The sequence below is a fragment of the Nannospalax galili genome, unplaced genomic scaffold, assembly GCF_000622305.1.
Source record: "Nannospalax galili isolate Female #2095 unplaced genomic scaffold, S.galili_v1.0 scaffold368, whole genome shotgun sequence".
NCBI lineage: Eukaryota > Metazoa > Chordata > Mammalia > Rodentia > Spalacidae > Nannospalax > Nannospalax galili.
Genome location: NW_008359963.1, coordinates 1,956,822 through 1,976,346, shown reverse-complemented (window position 1 = coordinate 1,976,346; position 19,525 = coordinate 1,956,822). Strand labels below are relative to the sequence as shown.

The 19,525-nt window shown below is 46.8% G+C and overlaps 1 protein-coding gene across 1 annotated transcript in view; it reads right to left on the bottom strand.

The window, feature by feature from the left end:
* The window catches only part of Capn8 (calpain 8), a 70,858-nt gene that overhangs the window by 7,520 nt on the left and 43,813 nt on the right, over positions 1–19,525 (bottom strand). Inside the window, exons 9-15 of the mRNA XM_008823743.3 lie at positions 18,536–18,696; positions 15,475–15,650; positions 12,111–12,122; positions 9,978–10,189; positions 8,306–8,342; positions 3,546–3,614; positions 759–816 (exon numbers count right to left, since the gene is read on the bottom strand). Coding sequence (XP_008821965.1) covers positions 759–816; positions 3,546–3,614; positions 8,306–8,342; positions 9,978–10,189; positions 12,111–12,122; positions 15,475–15,650; positions 18,536–18,696 — 725 coding nt within the window. The remainder of the gene's footprint in view (positions 1–758; positions 817–3,545; positions 3,615–8,305; positions 8,343–9,977; positions 10,190–12,110; positions 12,123–15,474; positions 15,651–18,535; positions 18,697–19,525) is intronic.

Here is a 19,525-nt window from a genome sequence, read left to right as displayed (position 1 = left end):
GAGGGTAGAAGGGCTGTCCTGAGGCAGAGTGGGACACTGAGCCTGGGATACTGCTCAGCCCTGTGCCCATCCCCGGGAAGGGCCCCTCGTGGTCATTCCACTTAGCATCTGTTCCTTGCATTCTCACACCCCGTCCATGCAAACGGTGGCAAGAGCCCATCACCCGAACAGCTGGAGGACTTAACCCTGCCCATCCCTGGACCAGAACAGAAAGTAGCTCCATGCTGGTTCCAATGGCACTGAGATTTGAAGAGTGGGGGATGCAAGCCCCTTCTCAGAGGCCAGTTTGAATGACACTCAGGCAGCGCCTAAGGGCTTGCAGGAGTCAGAGGCTTTGCTGAACTGTGTACAGACAGAAAAGTCAGAATCATCTGGCCGCTGACTTCCTCGAAGAAGCACTGTAGATCTTTACAGAAATTTCCTCAGTATCGACAATATTAATTTTGTGGAAAAGTGTCACATAAATCTTTATTCCTCTTAGGACACAGCATCCAATTGCATTTGATGTCACAGATTCTTGGTCATTCAGGGCCTGGCTACCTACCAGAGTGGGTCTCATCTCTCCCAATACCTCCTCCTCAACAGCTTCTCCTGCCTCCCTCTAGACAGAGTCAGGAGCTTCTAAGGTCAGAAATCTGAACCACCCTCTCCTCCCTGTGGTACTTCTGACCAACTTCTGCCTGCCCCTCCCTCATCCCCACCTGGCATCTCTCTTGGATGTCCATGGACCTTCTGAGAGTCCCCAAGGGAGAACTTACGTTTAGAAAACACCCCATTCAAAATCATCTTGAGCTCATTGGCACCAATCTCAGAATCCTAGAAAGAAGCAGCCAAATGTGAATTATGTTAGCCCTGACAACCTGTTTTATAATGTTCGGTTACACAGAGCTGCCTCCACAGTCCAATTCCAGACCTACAGCCTTATGACTTGAAAAGCATGTGACATCTTTAGAAACTCAAATTCTCCATTCCCTCTGGGGTCCCAACAGCCTGGTAGGGCACCATGGAGTTAGTAGGGCCAAGAGGGACATGTTGATGGTATAAGCTTGGTACCCAGCTCCACAGAAGACTGCCAGCCCATCTCCTGCTGTGTTTCATGAGGCTTGCTTGCTCAGAAAACAGAGGGTGACAAGTAGCAACAGAGGGAGCTAGCAGAGATATACCACATATACCACACGCCCAATGTGCAGTAGTGTTAAATCTTTCGCAAAACTACATCTATGTTACAGTTAAAGAACAGTGACTGTGGAAACTGCCAATCACCACACACACACACACACACACACACACACACACACACACACACACGATGTCATGTATTACTTGCCTGTGTTTTAATGGCTTGGGATGCACAGCTACAAAGTGCCTGATTTTCCACTTAGGAGAGTTTCTGTTCCATGGATGGAACACATGGAATGGAATCCACACATGGATTCAGGCAATGAGAGATCCCGTATGTATTTGGTGTGAACACTAAGCCAGATGGAAGATTCATGCCTTAACTCTCACATGGAAGATAGCCTCAGGTAGGACAAGGAACAAGGGGCAGAGTGGGAACAGTGGGCCAAGGGCTTGGCTTTCATCTGGACTCTGTCAGTTACTCATTGTGACCTTAGCCCAGTCACTTCTGGTCCTCCCATTCTCCCCCAGCCAGGCCCTAGCACTGGAAAGGACAGACCAAAACTGCACAAAGCAGTGTCTCCTCTGGCCTAACTGGGGCAGAGGACGGTCGATTCTGAGCATAACACCAAGACTTCTGTGTAGTACCTCCATGTAGAAAAGCCCATTCACCTACCAGGAAAGAAATGGGTGTTCAGAGTCTATATTAGACCTTGGTCATGACCCTCATGAGGCCCTGTGACTTTGGCCAGTCCCTTAACCTGCATGTGTCATGTGTCAGTTCACTAGCAGAGGTAGGCTGGTGACCCGTGTACCACCATCCCCTCTCCACTGCCCCTCAACAAAAGAGAGAAATAAGATAACTTCAGAAGAATTCTACAAGTAGCAATGCTTCTTTTCTAGCGTTCTGGATGTGCTAAATAAAATATGTCCCCTTGGCAGCTATGGAAACGAGCTTCTGTTAGGAAAAGTAGTGGTCTGAGCATCCATGTAAAGCAAACTGATGCATTTTGTGAGCATCCTCTTCAATTGCAGCAAGGAGAGACTGCTCATAGGTTTGCTTTGTTGAAAAGGTTTCTGCTGTACTTTGGCTCTTTCTATCTTTTCTATTTTCTGTTTCATTGAGAACCCCATACAATGTACTTGGAGCATATTCACTCCCCTTTCCCAACCCCCCTTCCCTACCCACTCGACTTTGTGTCCTCATTTTTTTTAAAAAAAAAAAAAACCTATCAAGTTGAACTTGTGCTGCCTGTGTACTCTAGGGTGTGTGGCAATCCACTAGAGTGTGGTCAACCTACCAGGGGACACACCTGTAAAGAAACTGACTGTATCACACCCCCACCTCCAAAGGCCAGGGATCTTTGCAGAAGAGGAGCTGGAAAGACCATAAGAGCCAGAAGCCATGATTGACTACAAGGAAAATATTTTCTGGACACAACAGGGCAGTTGCACATGTGAAATCAGAGCAATTGTGACATGCACAAGACCCATGCAAGTAAAATCCCAGAGTAGCGGGGAGGGGTGGGCGTTAAGTCCCAGCCTTATCTGAGGATCTATTGGCAACTGATAGTTGCTATGAAGGCAAGTCAGTTCCCTCTCCCTCTCCCTCTCCCTCTCCCTCTCCTTCAGCCTCCCAAATAGCTGGGATGGCAGGCCACAGTGCCAGGCTTCCATTCCATTCTTCAGTCTAGAAAGTCTCTCAGAGCTTTGGTGGGGGAGGTGAGGTGGAGAACACTGCTGTCCCCTTTTGGGGGTCTTTTTGGCGCTTTATTACCCTACAAGGAGCAGCATCAATCACTCTTCATGGGGTCAGTGGGGGACACATTAAGTCCTGGGTAAACTCTGACTTATGGTCTCCAAATGACTGGACAGGATAGGAGGAGAAGAAGCCAGAGACAGTTCCAAATGTCCTGATCACAGTCACACTCATGTACACACCCAAGACAGGTTTAGATTCCACTGGGCAACTGCTGCTGGCCTCCCAGGGCAGCAGGCTGGGCTGTGTCTCCAATCAGGCCAGGTTAACTGATCTGCCTTCTGCTGAGGCTGGGCAATTCCAGTCTCTGAGAGCTATCGATTTAGAGAGGTCACACTGCCCTGGCTCTCTAGTCAGAGGCCCCATCTGACAGGACCAATTTACAAACAGAAAGGCTTTTGGCAAGACCCAAAGATTGGGCTTTTCTATTTTCTAAAGTCAGTCAACACAAGACGAAAAGTGGCTTCTGGACAATGACTACTCTCCCCCGGATGCACAGAAAAGGCCTGCCGGTTTCAGACAGGATGCAGTGACAAGAGACAGACATAAGCTGGGGACCCAGAGTATGCAGCTTTGCCCTCTGTACTCCTGCAATCCAAGGGACTAGAGAGTAGCCTAACCCGAGCACACCACTGCCTGGCCTGGAAGGCATCTGGCCTCCACTCACCTTGCCTGCAAACCCCTCAAGCAGGCTCTGGAAATGCTTGTCTTCTTGATTCGCCTCACAGAGTTGTGGCTAAAAGGGAAGACAGTGGCAAAGTTAAAACAAGCATCCTTGAGTGAAAGACAAAGAATCAAAATTAGTGGTTAGCATCTACTGTGAACCTGTGTTGGGCCAGCTTTGGGTTAAGTGGAGCATATGCTGGTAAGGAAGAAAGCCACCCAAGGTGCCAGCCCAAAAACTTGACAGTCCAGAGGAGCCAGGGGCTCCTCTATGAGCCTTATAATCCCTGAATTATTTTATTTTTAATTATGTGTATATGTGTGTATCTGTGCATGTGAGTGAAGGCACCATGGAGACCAAAGGTAGATGATTCCCTGAAACTGGAGTTATAAGCCCTTGTGAGCTGCCTGATGTGGGTGCTGGGAGCCAAACTCAGGTCCTCTGCAAGAGCAGTATTCCCTCTTAACTGCTGAGCCATGTCTCCAGACCCCACCATAGAATTTCTGGTTTCAGCCCTGAATCACTTTCAGAAAACAACAAAATCAAACCTAAGGAAATCTCAGTTGGAATCTGGGCTGGCCTAAGGAATTCATAGACAGCCTCCATGGACTCTGAACTCCAGAAATTGCAAGAAAAATGTAGGGCTGTGTTTGTATTTGTTTTCCTAGTGTTTTCAGATTCTCAAAAACAAGATTTAAAAAGGAGTTAGGAACACAGCTCAGGAGCTAGAACTAGAAGCCAGAAGACTGGAGCTGAAATACAGGCTGGCCACTTACTGGATCCCATTTCTGCACTCTGAACATCTATTTCCTCAGCACTCATATTAAATTAACTAGGTCTGTTTCATGGGATCATTTTGAAAATCAAAATGAGAACTAATGTGTGTCAAAGTCCTTTGGAAATTACAATTAATTATATGAATGTCTTTGACCATAGGCTTTCAAATGACCGCTGTCACCACCAGACAGAACTGAAAAGACAGTTTCCCAGATGGCCTGAAGAGTTTCCAGAAACTCAAGTTGATTTCTTCCAAACCATTCCTAAGATAAGTGTAAAAGATCCAATGAGGGCTAATGGCACTGTAGTATTTAAGTTACGGTAGGAACAGTATTTGCGTTTGTGAGCACTTTCTGTCTCTGAGGCACCTTAAGTGGATCATTTCACTTAATGAGACTATACTGTGAGGTAGGTCTCACTACTTTACACTTTCATATATGGACGTTTAAAGAGTTAAGTAACATCACAGAAGAGGGGGGAAGAATGACTTAAGAGGCAGAGATCAGGGAGGACTGCTGTGAAGTAGTGTCTCTAGACATGACAGGGCACTGCACTTACAAACTCACAGTGGCTGTGGTTATCTGCACAAGACCTGCACAAGATCAAGTCAGTCAACATTCCAGCATGAAGAGTGGAAGAGATCATGAGACCACATCCTTAACTGAGGAGCTTATGGCAGGTGATGGCTGCTGATGGAGGGAGAGTCTATTTTCTTCAGTGGTTCGGCCCATGGTAGGTTGCCCATACTTCCATGTGCACTAATTGTTCTCAGTGGGTTACAAAAAGAGAAGGAAGAGGAGGAAGAGGAGCAGGAGGAGGAAGAGGAGAAGAAGAGATGAAGTTGGGAGGAGGATGAGGGGGATGAGGAGTCTGGAAGGAGTTAGAAGGATATGAGCTAAATATGTTGTATTCATATATGAAATTACCAAAGAATGTATAATTAAAATAAATAAAAAATAAACACACACACAAATAGAGTTAAGCAACAGGCCCAATCACACAGCTAATAAATAATGGAATCAAGATTTGACTCCATCTCTGCCTTCTCCGCCACCCTCTACTGTAACAACCAGAAATTTCTGAATGAATGAACAAACCATGACTCAAATATTTCTAAGGGAAGAAAACGCACATTCTGGAAGGTAATGATACTTCCTGTTTCCTGCATCCTGTTCTCTGAACCCCTCAGGGCTCTGTCTCCTTACTGCTAACATGAGGCTAATAATCATTAGCAAATCCAAAACTACACATAGATTTTCTAGAAGGGAAATGTGATAAATGCTTATCACACATATAATTTTAAAGTGTTTTTTCAGGAGAGACATTATTTTTCATGTAATATCCTTCACCAAAATCTAGCGACAAGTTCATAAATTCTAGATATGGTATAATATTCTATAACCCAGGGGGTATGAAATTGCATTTAAAAAGACAACAGGGCTGAGCATAGTGGTGCACACATGTGACCCCAGCAATTGGGAGACAGAGGCAGGAGGATTGAGTGCTCTCTTGAGCAGCCTGGGCTACATAGCAAGAGTCTGTCTCAAAAACATACAAACAAGAAGCCAGTATATGGGCATGGGCAAATGCTGTACCTAACAGGCGTTCTGCCAACCAGGCAGAACCATGATATTGGACATGGGAACTTTGGGACACAAGGAATAGGGGTAGTGTGTCCATATAATGACAAATATGGTACCTTGAATTTATTCATTCATTTACCTGGCTAGAAACTGTCCTGGGTCTGTGAGTAGATCTAGTGGTGAATAAGATGTGACCCTTATCTCAAAACTTTGTTACCCTGTTGTCCTGATAGGATGTGTGTGTGGCAGGCCAACAAAGGCAAAGAATGAATCTCTTCTTAATGAATCAGGGGCTAATGACATCTTAACAACCCTGCTCAAAGGCACACACCTGAACCCCAAGAGTGGCTGTTCACCCTGTATTCTCCCCCCTCCCACTCCAAGCAGGCAGTTGAGTCGTTTGAAAATCTAACTGTCCATGACCTGGAGGTTTTGGAGGGAGGATACAGGAGTTCTGCAAAGCAAAGGCTCTACCTAGTTCCTGTAAAGTCCTGAGTTCAACAAAGACATTACCAATGCTGTGTGTGTTATGTGCACTGGTATGGTGTGTGTATACTCTGTGCATGTATGTGGCATGTATATAATATGTATATGATGTGTATAACTGGCATAGGTATGACTATGTACCTGTGTGTCACATGTGTGTATGCCCATATGTATATGTGTGTGGCATATATATGCATGTGTGTGGCATATTGTATATATGTGGTATGTATATATGCATGTGGGGTGGGTGGCATACATACAGTATGTGTATGTATTATGTATGCAGGATATATGTGGTAAGATGGAGCATGTAGTATGCATACATGATGTGTGACTATAGTAAGTATGAGGCCTGTAAAGTGGGTATGTGGGTTTATATAGTATGCCTAAGTGGTGTGTACATATTGGGTGTCATATGTATTGGGCAAGTATGTGGTGACTATGTGGTATATAATATGCATGTATGATATGTGTATGTGGTTATGTCATATGTATGGTGTATGCATAGTATGAATGTGTGGTGTGTTTTATAGTGGTTGTGTGGTGGGGTATTATGTGTGTATAGTATGCATGTATGGCATGTATACATGGTATATGTGTGGAATGTATATGTTGGAACAACGGTCAGAGAGAGAGGGAGTTTCTGTGCACTAACAATATGCTAGAAGTCCACATGGCCTTGGAATCCCAGGCTTCTCATATGGCCCCATTGTCATGCTCTGGGGACCACAGAAGGCTCTCTGCCTAGGGGTTAGCATGTCACCAAGCCAAGTGCAGCTAACCATGAGCTTTAATCAATAAAGGCACCTATGAGCTGAGCACAGGATGGGCAAGGTAGATCCACAGCCAGAAGAGCCTTCCTGCTGCTCTGGGGCTTTAGAAAACCCAGAGACCGTGCATGGGAGGTGGAGACAGGGAGCCCAGTAATGGCCAGGATTGAACTTCTGACAGCCTGGTTCAATGGGAGCTCAAAGCCAATTTTAAGTCATTTCATCAGAAACCAAAACAAGAAAGACAGGTAATTCTTATCACCTGACTTGTAGACTCTATGCTGTCTACACAAGCACACTGTGATTCCTAATGCTCCTGTACCCCACAGTGAGAGATGCCCCTGGGAATGATAAGACCCCTGGGAGTGAGGAGGCTAAACTGGCATCTGCACCTGTGGCTCAGTCACCAAGAGCCAAGCTCAGGAAGGGCCTGGGAGCACAGGCAGGAGGCCTGATGGGCAGTAAGCTTAACACATAGGCTACAGACCCTGGGGAGTAGATAGAGATGAACTGGAGTAAGATGAAACAGATGACAGGGTATGCATTTTCTATCTAGTAATCTCATACCCTAAGCCCCAGGCAAATGCATCCTCAGTCAACATGTTCTCATGTACCTGCAGAAACATGAGCTTACACATTTGATTTATTCCCAATAATAGGGCAGGCCTGCCCTGTCCCCATTCAGTCCAGGATGGCAAGCTCAGCCACTGGAGGGCACTTGGTGTAGCATCTTCAAGAAGATGGTTCAGTCCATTTAGGTAGACAGCAGAAGAGTGCAAGCTGGTTCATGTCATGTGGAGATAGCCCCCACTTCTGGGCCCTGCCCCCATGTCCCAGGCACAGACTCACGGTGGCAACCTCATGGAGCAAAAAGATCTCACACACACACACACACACACACACACACACACACACACACACACATCATGGGAGGAGAAGACAAGAAATTGAAGACATAGGTGAGGTGTAAAAGGAGAGGAGAGTTGGGTGAACTCTTCTGTGTGTGCACAGGTTCACTGTGTGTAGCTACAAATGCATATGTATGATTGTGTGTGTATGGAGGTCAGAGGACAGTCTCATTCCTCAGGCAATGTTAACTTGACTTTTATGCAATGGTGTTAGGACTTGGGGTACTAAGATGGCATACCTCATGCGGGTTTCCAGCTACAGCATCTCCAATTTCCCTGAAACACAGAGGAAGAAATCAGCTAAGCATGAAAAAGTATGAAATTCAGCTAATGGCTCCATTCTTTGAGGAAGATTTTCCTCCTATGGGGAATTGACTTCACATCTAAGATTTTCAGTTCCTGCTAAAAACTGCACAAACTGAAACACTAAAAAAAAAAATCTTTCCCCTTTTACTGCCCCAACTCACAACTCACCCTGAATTTTTCATTAGAGACAAGGACTTCAAGTTCATTTTGTTCTCCCATGAATTCTAGAATGCTGGGCCTGGTGAATTCTGGGAAATTTTCTATCTTACCCCAGTTGCAACTCTCTTTCTCTCCCAGGAACCTCACTAACAGAGTCCCTGTTGAAATGGTTTCATGGAGTGTGTGAAGTGTGAGAGGTGGGTACATGGCAGGGGTTCTGCAGTACATATGTGCTGTGTGGTGTGTTGTGGATGTGTGGTATGGCATGTATATATATAGTTTGTCAGTATCCACATGCATACTCTGTGTGTGATATGTGGTGTGTGTGTTTTATATTAGTGGTATGTATGTGAACTGTGTGGTATGTGACATTAAATCATGTGGTGTATTATTATGTATGTTTCATGTGTTCATATGTTGCATGTGTGTAGTATGTAATGTACATAGGTTTGAGCATTGGATAAGTGGTATGAGTATTGTACATGTGTATATGCATCTGTGGCATGTATGTGGTATGTGTATTGTGTATATGCAGACTATATGAGGCTTTTAGATGGTATATATGTAGTGCCAATATCTTGTATATGTATAGTATATACGTATGTATAGAATATTGGTTGTGTGCAATATATGTGCCTGATGTGTATTGTGTGTGGTGTATATGTATGGTATTTACACCATGCACATGTGTAATGTGTGATATATATATAATGCTGGCTGTGTATAATGTGTGTGCCTGGTGTGTGTTGTATGTGTTGTATATGTATATTATGTGTGCTATACAGACAACCTCTATGTATGTGCTACAAACAGTATCACACATACTGTGTGCACATATCCTGCAGTACATATGTGCTGGGTGGTATGTTGTGGATGTATAGTATGTGTGCTATACACACAACCTCTATGTATGTGCTACAAACAGTATCACACATACTCTGTGCACATATTCTGCAGTACATATGTGCTGGGTGGTGTGTTGCCATACCACACATCCACAACACAACACACAGCAAATATGTACTGCAGAATATGTGCACACAGTATGTGTGATACTATTTGTAGTACATACATAGAGGTTGTGTGTGTGTGTGTGTGTGTGTGTGTTGTGTGTGAGGGAAAGAGGTGGCCTTTTCTCTACATCCTTACCTGTGGCCTCCCCAGCCCCTGCTAGGTCAAGTGGAACACCTGGTAAGCCAGCTGCTGATGGTGCCCCTTCTCCCAAGCCCTGACTTTTTGGGGTTAGGAAATTCCCAGTCCTGTAGAGCAAAGTGGAGGCACAACCAGGGAAGGTCCTTCTGAGGTGTAATGCTTTACAAACTTCCTCTGGAAACATCAACCAAGATCCAGGGACAAGTCACCTGGTGATAGATGCCTCCCAACCCTCCCCCACCGGGGTCCCGGCTCAGAAAACATCCCCCAACTGAAAAGCAAAAGCAGACGCACAGAGCCTTGGCCTTCTTCTCTGAGAACACCCTCAAGCAGAAATCACCATCTCTGAAGGGCTCAAAGGTGGAGGGCACCACCAGGTACTGTCCTGGGGGGAGCCGGACCCGGCTGGACACTTCCCGTAGGTTCATGTAGGTGCTAGAGCAGGCCGAGGGCTGGTGGCCCAGGAAGAAGTCCCGGCCCAGGTGTGTGTCCGTGTGACTCTCCAGCTGCACAGAGCAATGGGCAGAATTGAAATTCTCCTTAGTTTGGTTGTACACTGCCAAGTTTCTCTCACTGTGTGAGAATCAGGATGCCTTCCATTCAGTTAATAAGCCAGCTCACCGTGCATCAAGCATCAAGTGAATTTGGGGGCACATTCTGAGTGCCAGGTCCAGTTTGAGGCTGTGACCTTGGCTACGTAACCTTGGCCAGACCCTCTGCTCTCTGAGTCTCCCCAACTAAATGGATGGTGGAGCCCAGGGTGTCTAGTGCAGGCTTTGCATATTTTCCTCGCAACCCTTTACTCTGCAGCTGTCTGTGTAAGAAGGTATTGCCTTTCCCAGTTCAGACTGAAGAAGGGAACTTGGACCCTGGTCTTCAAGCAAATTTCTCTACACGGTGACTAAAGTGACCAGGTTCTAAAAAAGACAACAGAGGAGGCAACCACAGATAAGCCTAGTTCTGGGTCCCTCCTAGTTTCCTGGGACATCATGGCTCTCCTTAGAAAGGGGAAGATATTCCCCTGTAACCTACAGATTTGTTGTGGAGGAGGGGGAAGCCACTACTGTGTGATACAGGCTAATTAGTAACTACAGAGTGCTTCGAAAACATAGGTGCCAGCATTTAGTGCTGTAATTAAGCCTCCCTGTTCCCGTGTATCTTTATGATCATATGATGCCGGTGACAGAGGTAGGTGCTTACAAGCTGCAAGAGCTGGACACCCCCCTGGAATGGTCAGTGTCCATGTATGTCATCAGCCTCTTCTTGGATCTCAGATCTGCTGGTCAAGGGAGGAAATCAGGACTACCTGTCCCCACTCTCAATACCTAGCTAGGACTTTCCCAGGACTTCCCAGAGAGCAACTAAGACAGCCACAATGCTTGGGATTCCCCCTGAAAACACTGACACTCTGGGCATAAGAATGCCGAGGGCATAGCAACAGGGCTATAAACAATACCCAAGTGCATGAGTTCAGTGTTGCTCTTGTCATCCCTGATGATGGCAAGAGGAGGAAAGAGCTGATCAGAAGAAGGTGCTTGGCAGAATGGAGATGGGAAGGTAACAGTAAATCTTGGTTTGGCTGAGAAAAAACCAAGCTGAGCTTCAGGAAGAATTCAAGAGTTGGCTACATCCCCGGCTGTGCCTGAGAACCTGAGATGGTGGCAGAGGCTGCAGTCTAGCAGAAACACCACTGCATAATTAGTGCAATTGACTCCCGTCCAAAGAGAACACTGGTTCTCAGCCATGGCTGCACGTTGGTGCCCAGAGGCTGTTATAAACCTATAATGCCTGTGTTCACCTGACCCCAAGATTCTTCTATAACTGAGCTTGGATGCAGCCTGGACACAGCTGAGCTGATCACCGGACTGGCACACATTGGCCTTGCTTTGTGCTGACTGTACCCACCCATTAGGCCATGCAGGTCTCCTCCCAGGAGCACTGCCAGGCTCCTCTCTTCAACCAGCTGAAGTGGATGATTAGGTGAGTAAGGGCCAGGAGGGCAGAGGGAAGCCCAGATACAAGTAGGACAGTGCTGATAGGATTCCCCGAGCCAGCTGTAAATTATAGAGGTGCACACGACCAACCAGACCAGATGCAGTTGGCACTTCCCTTTCTAATCAGAGATCAGGATGTTTATTTCTATTGGTCAGACAAGGAGGAACCAAAGTTTGCTATACTCACCTTGTTCAGTCCAGACTACCAGACATGCAGGGGCAAAGATCGCCCATGTTCCCTTCTCTAAGGGCCTGACAGATGGAACTTGAGCTTGTCTTTACTAGGGCTACCAGCTCACTGGATCATGTGAGGGTCTACAGGAGGGCCAATTTCCATCACAGGAAGAAGATGGTGCCAAGTGCCTATGCCAAAGGCAGGCATGCCCTTTCTTACCAAAGGAAGAACACCTCTGTCCACACAGTACTCACGTACCTCCTTGGGAATCTGCAGGACACAGGACAAGAACAGGTCACTGAGAGCCCAAGGTATTCCCTCTGTGCTTCCACATCCTTCCCCACACCTTAGTCAGACTGTGACCCACAGAATGGAAGTTCATACTAAAATGGGACCACAGTCAACATTTCTGAACCTGGGAAGTCATTGATGAATTCCAGGTCACCTGGGCAGTACTGAGTCCTAGCACTCTGGGAATGGAGGGAAGACTTACCTTTTATTTTCTAGTTATATGATCTGTCAGGATCCAAAATACTTAGAAAGTATTTGAGGCTTAAATGGGATCTGAGGTCTTCTTAAAGACTTCCCATCCTGGCCTTCCAGGTCAAGGAATAGGCCAGAGAGGAGATATTACTCAGCTTAAGCTGTAATTGATCCTGACCTTCGCCATGATGACCTCAGATGGGCCTATGGAGGACTCCTCCAGGATTTTAAAATTAGAGCTAAGGGAAGCTAGATGTGGAGAGAAGTAGTCCTGGTAGACTGAGTTCTTTGTCCCAAGTATCCTCTCTCCTTTGACTTGGTAACATGGGATGGTAAATTCTATCTCAACAGCTCAACTGGGGCTCTATCAGGCACAACTAGAGATGCTGAATATAGAGATGGGCTTTCAGACCTGGAAAGGGAGCCCTGCTGTGCTCAGTGCTCCTGTGCCATGTTAGAGAAGAGGACCCCAATCTAATCTCCTTTCTCCTTGTGTCCTGTCCCTCCTCTGCCCTTGTCATCTGGGCTGTCTGGATCAGAAAATCATGCTGGAGGCATGCTGAGGGGAAGTGAGGGCTGGCTGGCATCCTCTCAGCAGAGGTAGTGGTCCAGGGACACTGGCACGCCTCTAATTGAGTTTAAACCACAATCAGCCATGCAGAGACCTCCCCTCCTCTGGCAGGGGCTTTCCTAACCACCTTGGCTATCTTCCCATCCACAACCTGGCTACTCCTGGCAATATGCTCTGAGTCCACCCTGTCCAGTGTCCTCTGAGCCAGGCAGGAACAGTGTGGCAGCAGGGAAGACCCCAGCCACTGCCCACACAGGAATTGGAGGACAACTATCTGTGAAGTGCAGCATCCTGAGCGAATGACAGGCCTGGCCAGCAGGAGCCAGTCATTCCTACAGGAGAATAAAGGGGAGACAGCAGACCAGGAGACTCTTTAGCCTCAGGGGTTCCTGGCTGCTTCTCAACTGCCCACAGGCTTTTGACCTCAGGCTAGAGTCCAGTTTCAAAGAGTTAAAGCCAGAGAAGGGAAACACAGAGGTAGAATATATCCCCACTAGCCCAGCTGCTCCCCCACCTCAGCTGCTCCAAACACCCAATCTACTGCCAACGCTTCAGCTGTTCCCTGCAGCCCAGCTACTTCCAACACCTCAGCTGCTCCCCATAGCTCAGTCACTCCCCACACCCAGCTACTCCCTTCACCCCAGTTGCTCTCCATATCCCAGTTGTTCCCTATTCCCCAGATAGTCCCTATACTCCACCTGTTCCCCTCACTCCAGCTCAGTTTTCTCCCCAACTGCTTTCCACATGAATTCTCTTAATGTAACTTTAAAACTGATTCTGTTCATAGATGTCAAACCCTAAATTATATGCTTCTGGCCTGAAGAATGAGGACCACAGATCACACACCCTGGAGTATTTATAAGCAGCTATAATTTGATGCCTTAAAAACTGACATGCTGTATGTATTATTTATTGGAGCAACACCGTGTCACACAAAGCTATTAAGAAAGAGTGCTTTGTTGATCTGGCTGCATGAGGGAGGCCTGGTGAATGAAGAACCAATGTCACTGTCCCTGAATGGCCCACCCTGCAGTCGTGCCTGCCAACTGTGCTCTCTCTAAAACTGTCACTTAGTTTCATGCTGTCAAGAAGCACACGGAACCCCCTCTGGCTGCAGTGTTCTCCATATTTGAAATCTAGGTCATCTTTTGAAGCCCTGTTCAAAGTCTCCCCACATGAAACTGAGGACCCCCAACCCACTGTGGCGGTAACACCATCACAGACCCCTCCTGCCCCTCATCAACTGAGAGTGTCGAGTCTCCCAGATCATGAGCACCCTGAGGAAAGAAACTGCGTGATACTCCTGTGCCTCCAGCTCTCCCTCTGCACCTGGCACAGAGTTTGTTGCTCGGGAAACAAACTCGAGAAAGTTTATTGTATTGGAATGAGTACTCAAAGGGCTTTCTAGGGTATTATTATTATTATTCCTAGAAGCTTTGAGGGTGAGTTTGCAGTGGACTGGAAGAGCTAGGCTGGAGTAAAATTGGAGCTTATTTATTTGTAATCCTTTTTTCCTGCCATCAAGTAGTAGTTCTTTCCCAAGTTTCATTAAACATAATACACACACACACACACACACACACACACACACACACACACACACACTCCTCTAAAACCCCAAGCTTAAGAATATGATAACAGGGCTGAAGGAGGACTGAATGGGCTTGGAGATGAACTTTTCCTTATTGCAATATTTATTACAATGCCTCTTATTACAATGCTTATTTTATGTGCATTAATTTATACTGAGATGCTGGGCCTCCAGCAGCTCTTGGTATTCCTGATTAGAATTGTATTTTTACCAAGAAGTTCATTTGTAACAAAACCATACAAAAAAACCCATCCTGAGCTCCTGTGCAGTATGTTGTATGGAGTCTTTGCCTGTGTAGACTCCCGCGTGGTCCCTGGCTAGATTGTTGAGACTTGAGGACTCTCTTTACCATATCTGAGAGGCTAAGCCCACCTGTGGAGAGGGGTGGTCACCAGGAAAACCTGGCATCCTAAGTCAGGTTTAAAGCCCGAGACAAGAACCAATTATGCTCCACAATCCAGAGACTCCAGAACCAAAAATGGCCATACAGCTTCCCTCACCCCAGCCCATTCCCTGTGTGTTCCCTGTGTGTTCCAAGTACCTCAAGGTTGCCCACAGTCGGAAGAAAGCACTGCATATATTTATTTGGCTCCTATGATCAGCCACCTTCCTTCCCCACACTCAGAAATGCCCCTTACCACTCAAATGCCTTTCACCTTCATATTCTTGGCTCCTGTCCCCTGAGACACTTCTACTTGGAAAAGAGTCTAATATACACATTTACACTGAGCTCTCAATGCCAGGCAAAATGTAATGAACTGCATGTTGGTGTTAACAGCTCAGACTTCAGCCATAGAAATGAATCTCTAATTGTGGAATTCAGGCCTCAGTAAGACCACTGGGAGAGGAACTTAAGGGAGGAAAGGCAGCACTGCATTAAGATTTCGGAAATAGGAAAGATGCAATCCAACTACTGACCAAAATGTTCAGGGCAAAGGCATCAGTATTTCATGATGGAGGAACCCACTCAGCAGTACCTGGTATACGGCATAGCCAATGCTAAGCATGCCCTGGCCGATCCTTTTCTGTCGTCTTCGATTCTTCTGCATCAGACCCACCAGCACTGTACAGCGGGGTTCAGCGATGCCCTCCTCCTGGTCCTCATCCACTTCATCCAAGTGGATTTTGAACTGGGGATTGGTCCAGTAAGTGGCTGGAAGTCACCCAGATGATGGTGGTCCCCATGGGGTGGGGTGGTGTGGAGATGGAGAAGAATAAAATAAATGAAAGAGCCTCCATCATCCAACGAATGCACAATGCTGACCACACTGCCTAATAAGCAGACTGCCTGGTAAGAAGCATTCCTCCCTCCTCCCTACTCCACCCCCACAGATACTTATAAAGTTGTCTTGTCCATCTGATCAACCAGGAGCCCAAATCTGAGTGGGGAAATTGAGATCTTGTTATCCTGGTGATATCCTGGCTATACCAGAAAGCAACCTCCACTTTTTCTGGAAGTCGTTCATATCTTCCCGTTCTTGGCTGGAAACCCCTCTGAGGAGATGCATCTCTGAGATGTGTGAGGACAGGATCCCAGAACAGCTTAGCTACCAAGGAGGCCTCTGTCTGATATGCTAGAAAGCCATCTGATTGCCTTGTGCTCCACCCAATCCAGCTTCAGATCTCAACCCTATGAAACCCTGAAACCCTGAAACCCATCCTCTGTCCATCAGCCCAGGGACCTCCCATGATGAAGCTGACATTGTGAGACAGTAGCCCTTTAAGACAAATCATTTCATAATGCAAGAGGAGCCACAGTTGTCATGAAACATTCCTGTCACACCACTTATGGATACTTTAAAAAGACACCTTCTTGGGCTGGGGAGTGGCTCACTGTGCAAACATGAGGACCTGAGTTTGGAGCCCAGCACCCATGTCAAAATTTCAGGCATAGCTATTGTATGTGCTGTAATCCCAGAGCTGCTGGGGAGACGACAGGAGGATTTCTGGAGCTTGTTGGCTGCCAGCCTATCTCTAAGTTCAGTGAGAGATTCTATCTTAATGGAATAAGGCAGAGCAATGGATTAGGACATGTGACATCCTCCACATGTATGCATACACACACACACAGCTGCACCCATCCCCCCATCACCTTCATTCAAAGATGACTTTTGAAAACAAAAATCTCTCAAAATAGTAACTACCCAAGCTGGGCACAGAGAGGTCCAAAGGACCGTCCAAGGGTGGACCGCGATTCTGTGATGGAGCTGAGCTGGGAGTATAATTGAAGAAGACAGGCCTGACAGGCTTCACCATGTAGGGCCTCAATTCCAGCAAAGAATTGGGAAGGAATGCTTGTTTAAGAGGGAGGCTGGGCATTTTTACATCCTCTATATGAAGGCTCAACTCTATGAAACACCAATAGCACTCACAGATGATCAAAGACCATTCATTGCTTTTTTTCCCCCTAACAATGAGATTACTTATTCAGCTCCACCTTCCCAGAACATCCACTTCTAGAATCTTTTTTTACTTAAGGCACAAGTATATAGATTTTAAGACCAAGTGTCTGTGGATTCCAGGGGAGACAGAAAATTCAGTAATCGTCTGTACTTGCTTTGTTACCAAAGGCGAGAACAATCCATTCCTTCCTGACAGTTAGTCGGCAGCACAGATGGGATTATGATTTGGTGCATATAGATACCTGGGGCACCCCCTGTAGTTCTGAGTTCCCAGAATGATCCATGTGAATTTCCTATGTATTTTCTAAGAGCTTGCTAATGGTAAGCATATTTTAATTTCTCCCAAATGCAGCATTACTGCAAAGCCTACATTTTTTGTTTACTCCTTAACAGTACCAGAGGAAGAGAATGCACCATAAAAATAATACATCCCATTTGTATAATGCCGCACAGTTTACAAAGTGCTTCCCTGCGTAGTCCATGTTACAATGCTCACTGCAACCCAGTGGGTCAGAAGGCAGGAATTATGACCCACTGTGAGGACCGGAGAAGTGAAGCTCTGGGAAGGAAATGCCCCTCGGGTCTCATAACTGTTAAGCTGAGTGACAGAGGGCAAGCCGTCAGCTTCTCCTTCGGGCCTGTCAGCAGCTGGTCTCTGAAGCCAGATGTGGAACGATGGGGATGGAGGTGAGACCTTGTCAAGCCCCAGAGTGCACTCGCATGGGGTTTTACAATACTGCCATTTCTACAACACTGAGAACTGCCTTGAGCTCTGACTAGAAAGAAAGTGGCTGGCTCGGCCCCTGTGCATATACACTCTAGTCAATCAACATAAATCAACACAGCAACAGCAAACCAGGGAAGCATAGGGACAGGGAGGTGGCAGGCAGGGAGCAGGTTTTCCTTTCCTTCATTTCTCCCGAGAGATGTGAGGTTGTTTCTCAGTTGCTTCTTCAGCTGCTGCCTGTGGACTCGACCTAGGAGGAGCCTACACATGTACACATTAGTCATCTTGCAGGAACCTGGGAGGTCGCTCACCTTTAGCAAGTTCAGGACCCAGAGTCAGGCACAGGCATTAGTTCGCACAAGAATTTCCCACCAGGAAATTCCCACTGGAGCGCTGATGACCCCCATGACAAGAGGCATGACCCCATGCATAGCCTGCGTGTTGCTATCCCTGATCCCCACCATCCTGCCACTCCAGTTCTGACTCAGGATGCTAACACAAAGCAGAATGACGCCCTTCTGAGTGCAGTCTACTCAAACAGTAGACTGTCTTCTAATACCATTAACTACTCTGTCCCCAAGCTCAGTGGTATGGTGTCAGCCAGCTGGATCCAGTAGGGATGGCAGAAGCCCTAGAGAAGAACAGGAAGCCTTAGCATGGGTCCAAGAGCAGGGTGGTAAAGAGCAGCAATTTTGAGGGGACGGTGGGCAGTGAAGCAGAAATAACGTAAATACACAGAAGCTAAGATGAGGCCTCAGGTGGGCAGCTGCAAAACCACCACACACCCTTGCTGCCTTGGCCGCCAAGCCAGGGGAGAGGGCCAAAAATCCAAAGGCATTAATTATCCAAAGATTCACATAAGACGTCCTGAAGCTCAGAGAGGACAGGCCAGGTGGCCCTTTCCCTCACCTGGGTAGTTCTGGCATCCCCCAGCGGTGGAGCCCCGGGTCCAGCGGCCGTTGAACAGCACCAGGTTCCATTTGTGCAGTTCCTCACTGCTCAGAGAGTCTGGAGACAGGTTGCATATCTCCAGACGAGAGAACTGCTTCAAGAAATCTGAAAAGGACATCCTGGAGGACAGAGGAAGTTGAAGGTTGTGAGTGATATGGGCTGGGCTGGAAGAGTGGTGGAAGGCACAGGAAAGGGCCCTGGTTGTTGCCTCAGAGGCTACGGGCTGGCTGAATTCCTTCTACAGTCCAGTGATACAGATGGGCAGAGCCCACTGTTCAAATTCCTCCCTGTCATTAGCATCTCAGTCCCCAGAGAATCTCCCTCATGTACCAACCATGCAGAATTAGCACCATAAAGAAGAGGAACCCTGAGGGGAGGGTGTGAACATACCTCTAGGCTGGTTTAAATCTAAGCCCACCAGAGGCTCCTTCCCATGGAATTCTCAATAATCTCCAATGTGCAGATGTGCTCTGAGACATTCTATGTTCAAGATGTACTCTGTCTCATCTTCCATGGCACCCCACACCCAGACAAAGGAAAGTACCTGGACTGGTTAGTATTTATCAACTTGACACAAACTAGAATCACCTGGGAAAAGGGACCCTCAATTGAGGAATTTCCTCCATTGAATTGGCCTGTGGCCATGTCTGTGAAGCATTTTCTTAATTGCTAGTTGATATGGAAAAACCCAGTCTACTGTGGGTGGTGCCACCCCTAAGCATGTAGACCTGGGCTGCATTTAAGAAGTAGCTTAGCAAGCCAGTAAACAGGATTTTTTCCTCTGCCTCTTATTTTAGTTCTCCTCTGGGTTCCTGACTTAGTTTCCCTCAACTAAGGACTATAACTTGTAAGCTGAAATAAACACTTTCCTCTCCAAATTACTTTGGGTTGTGGTGTTTATCAGAGCAATTGAAAGAAAACTAAAATAGCATCCAGCTTTGATGGTAA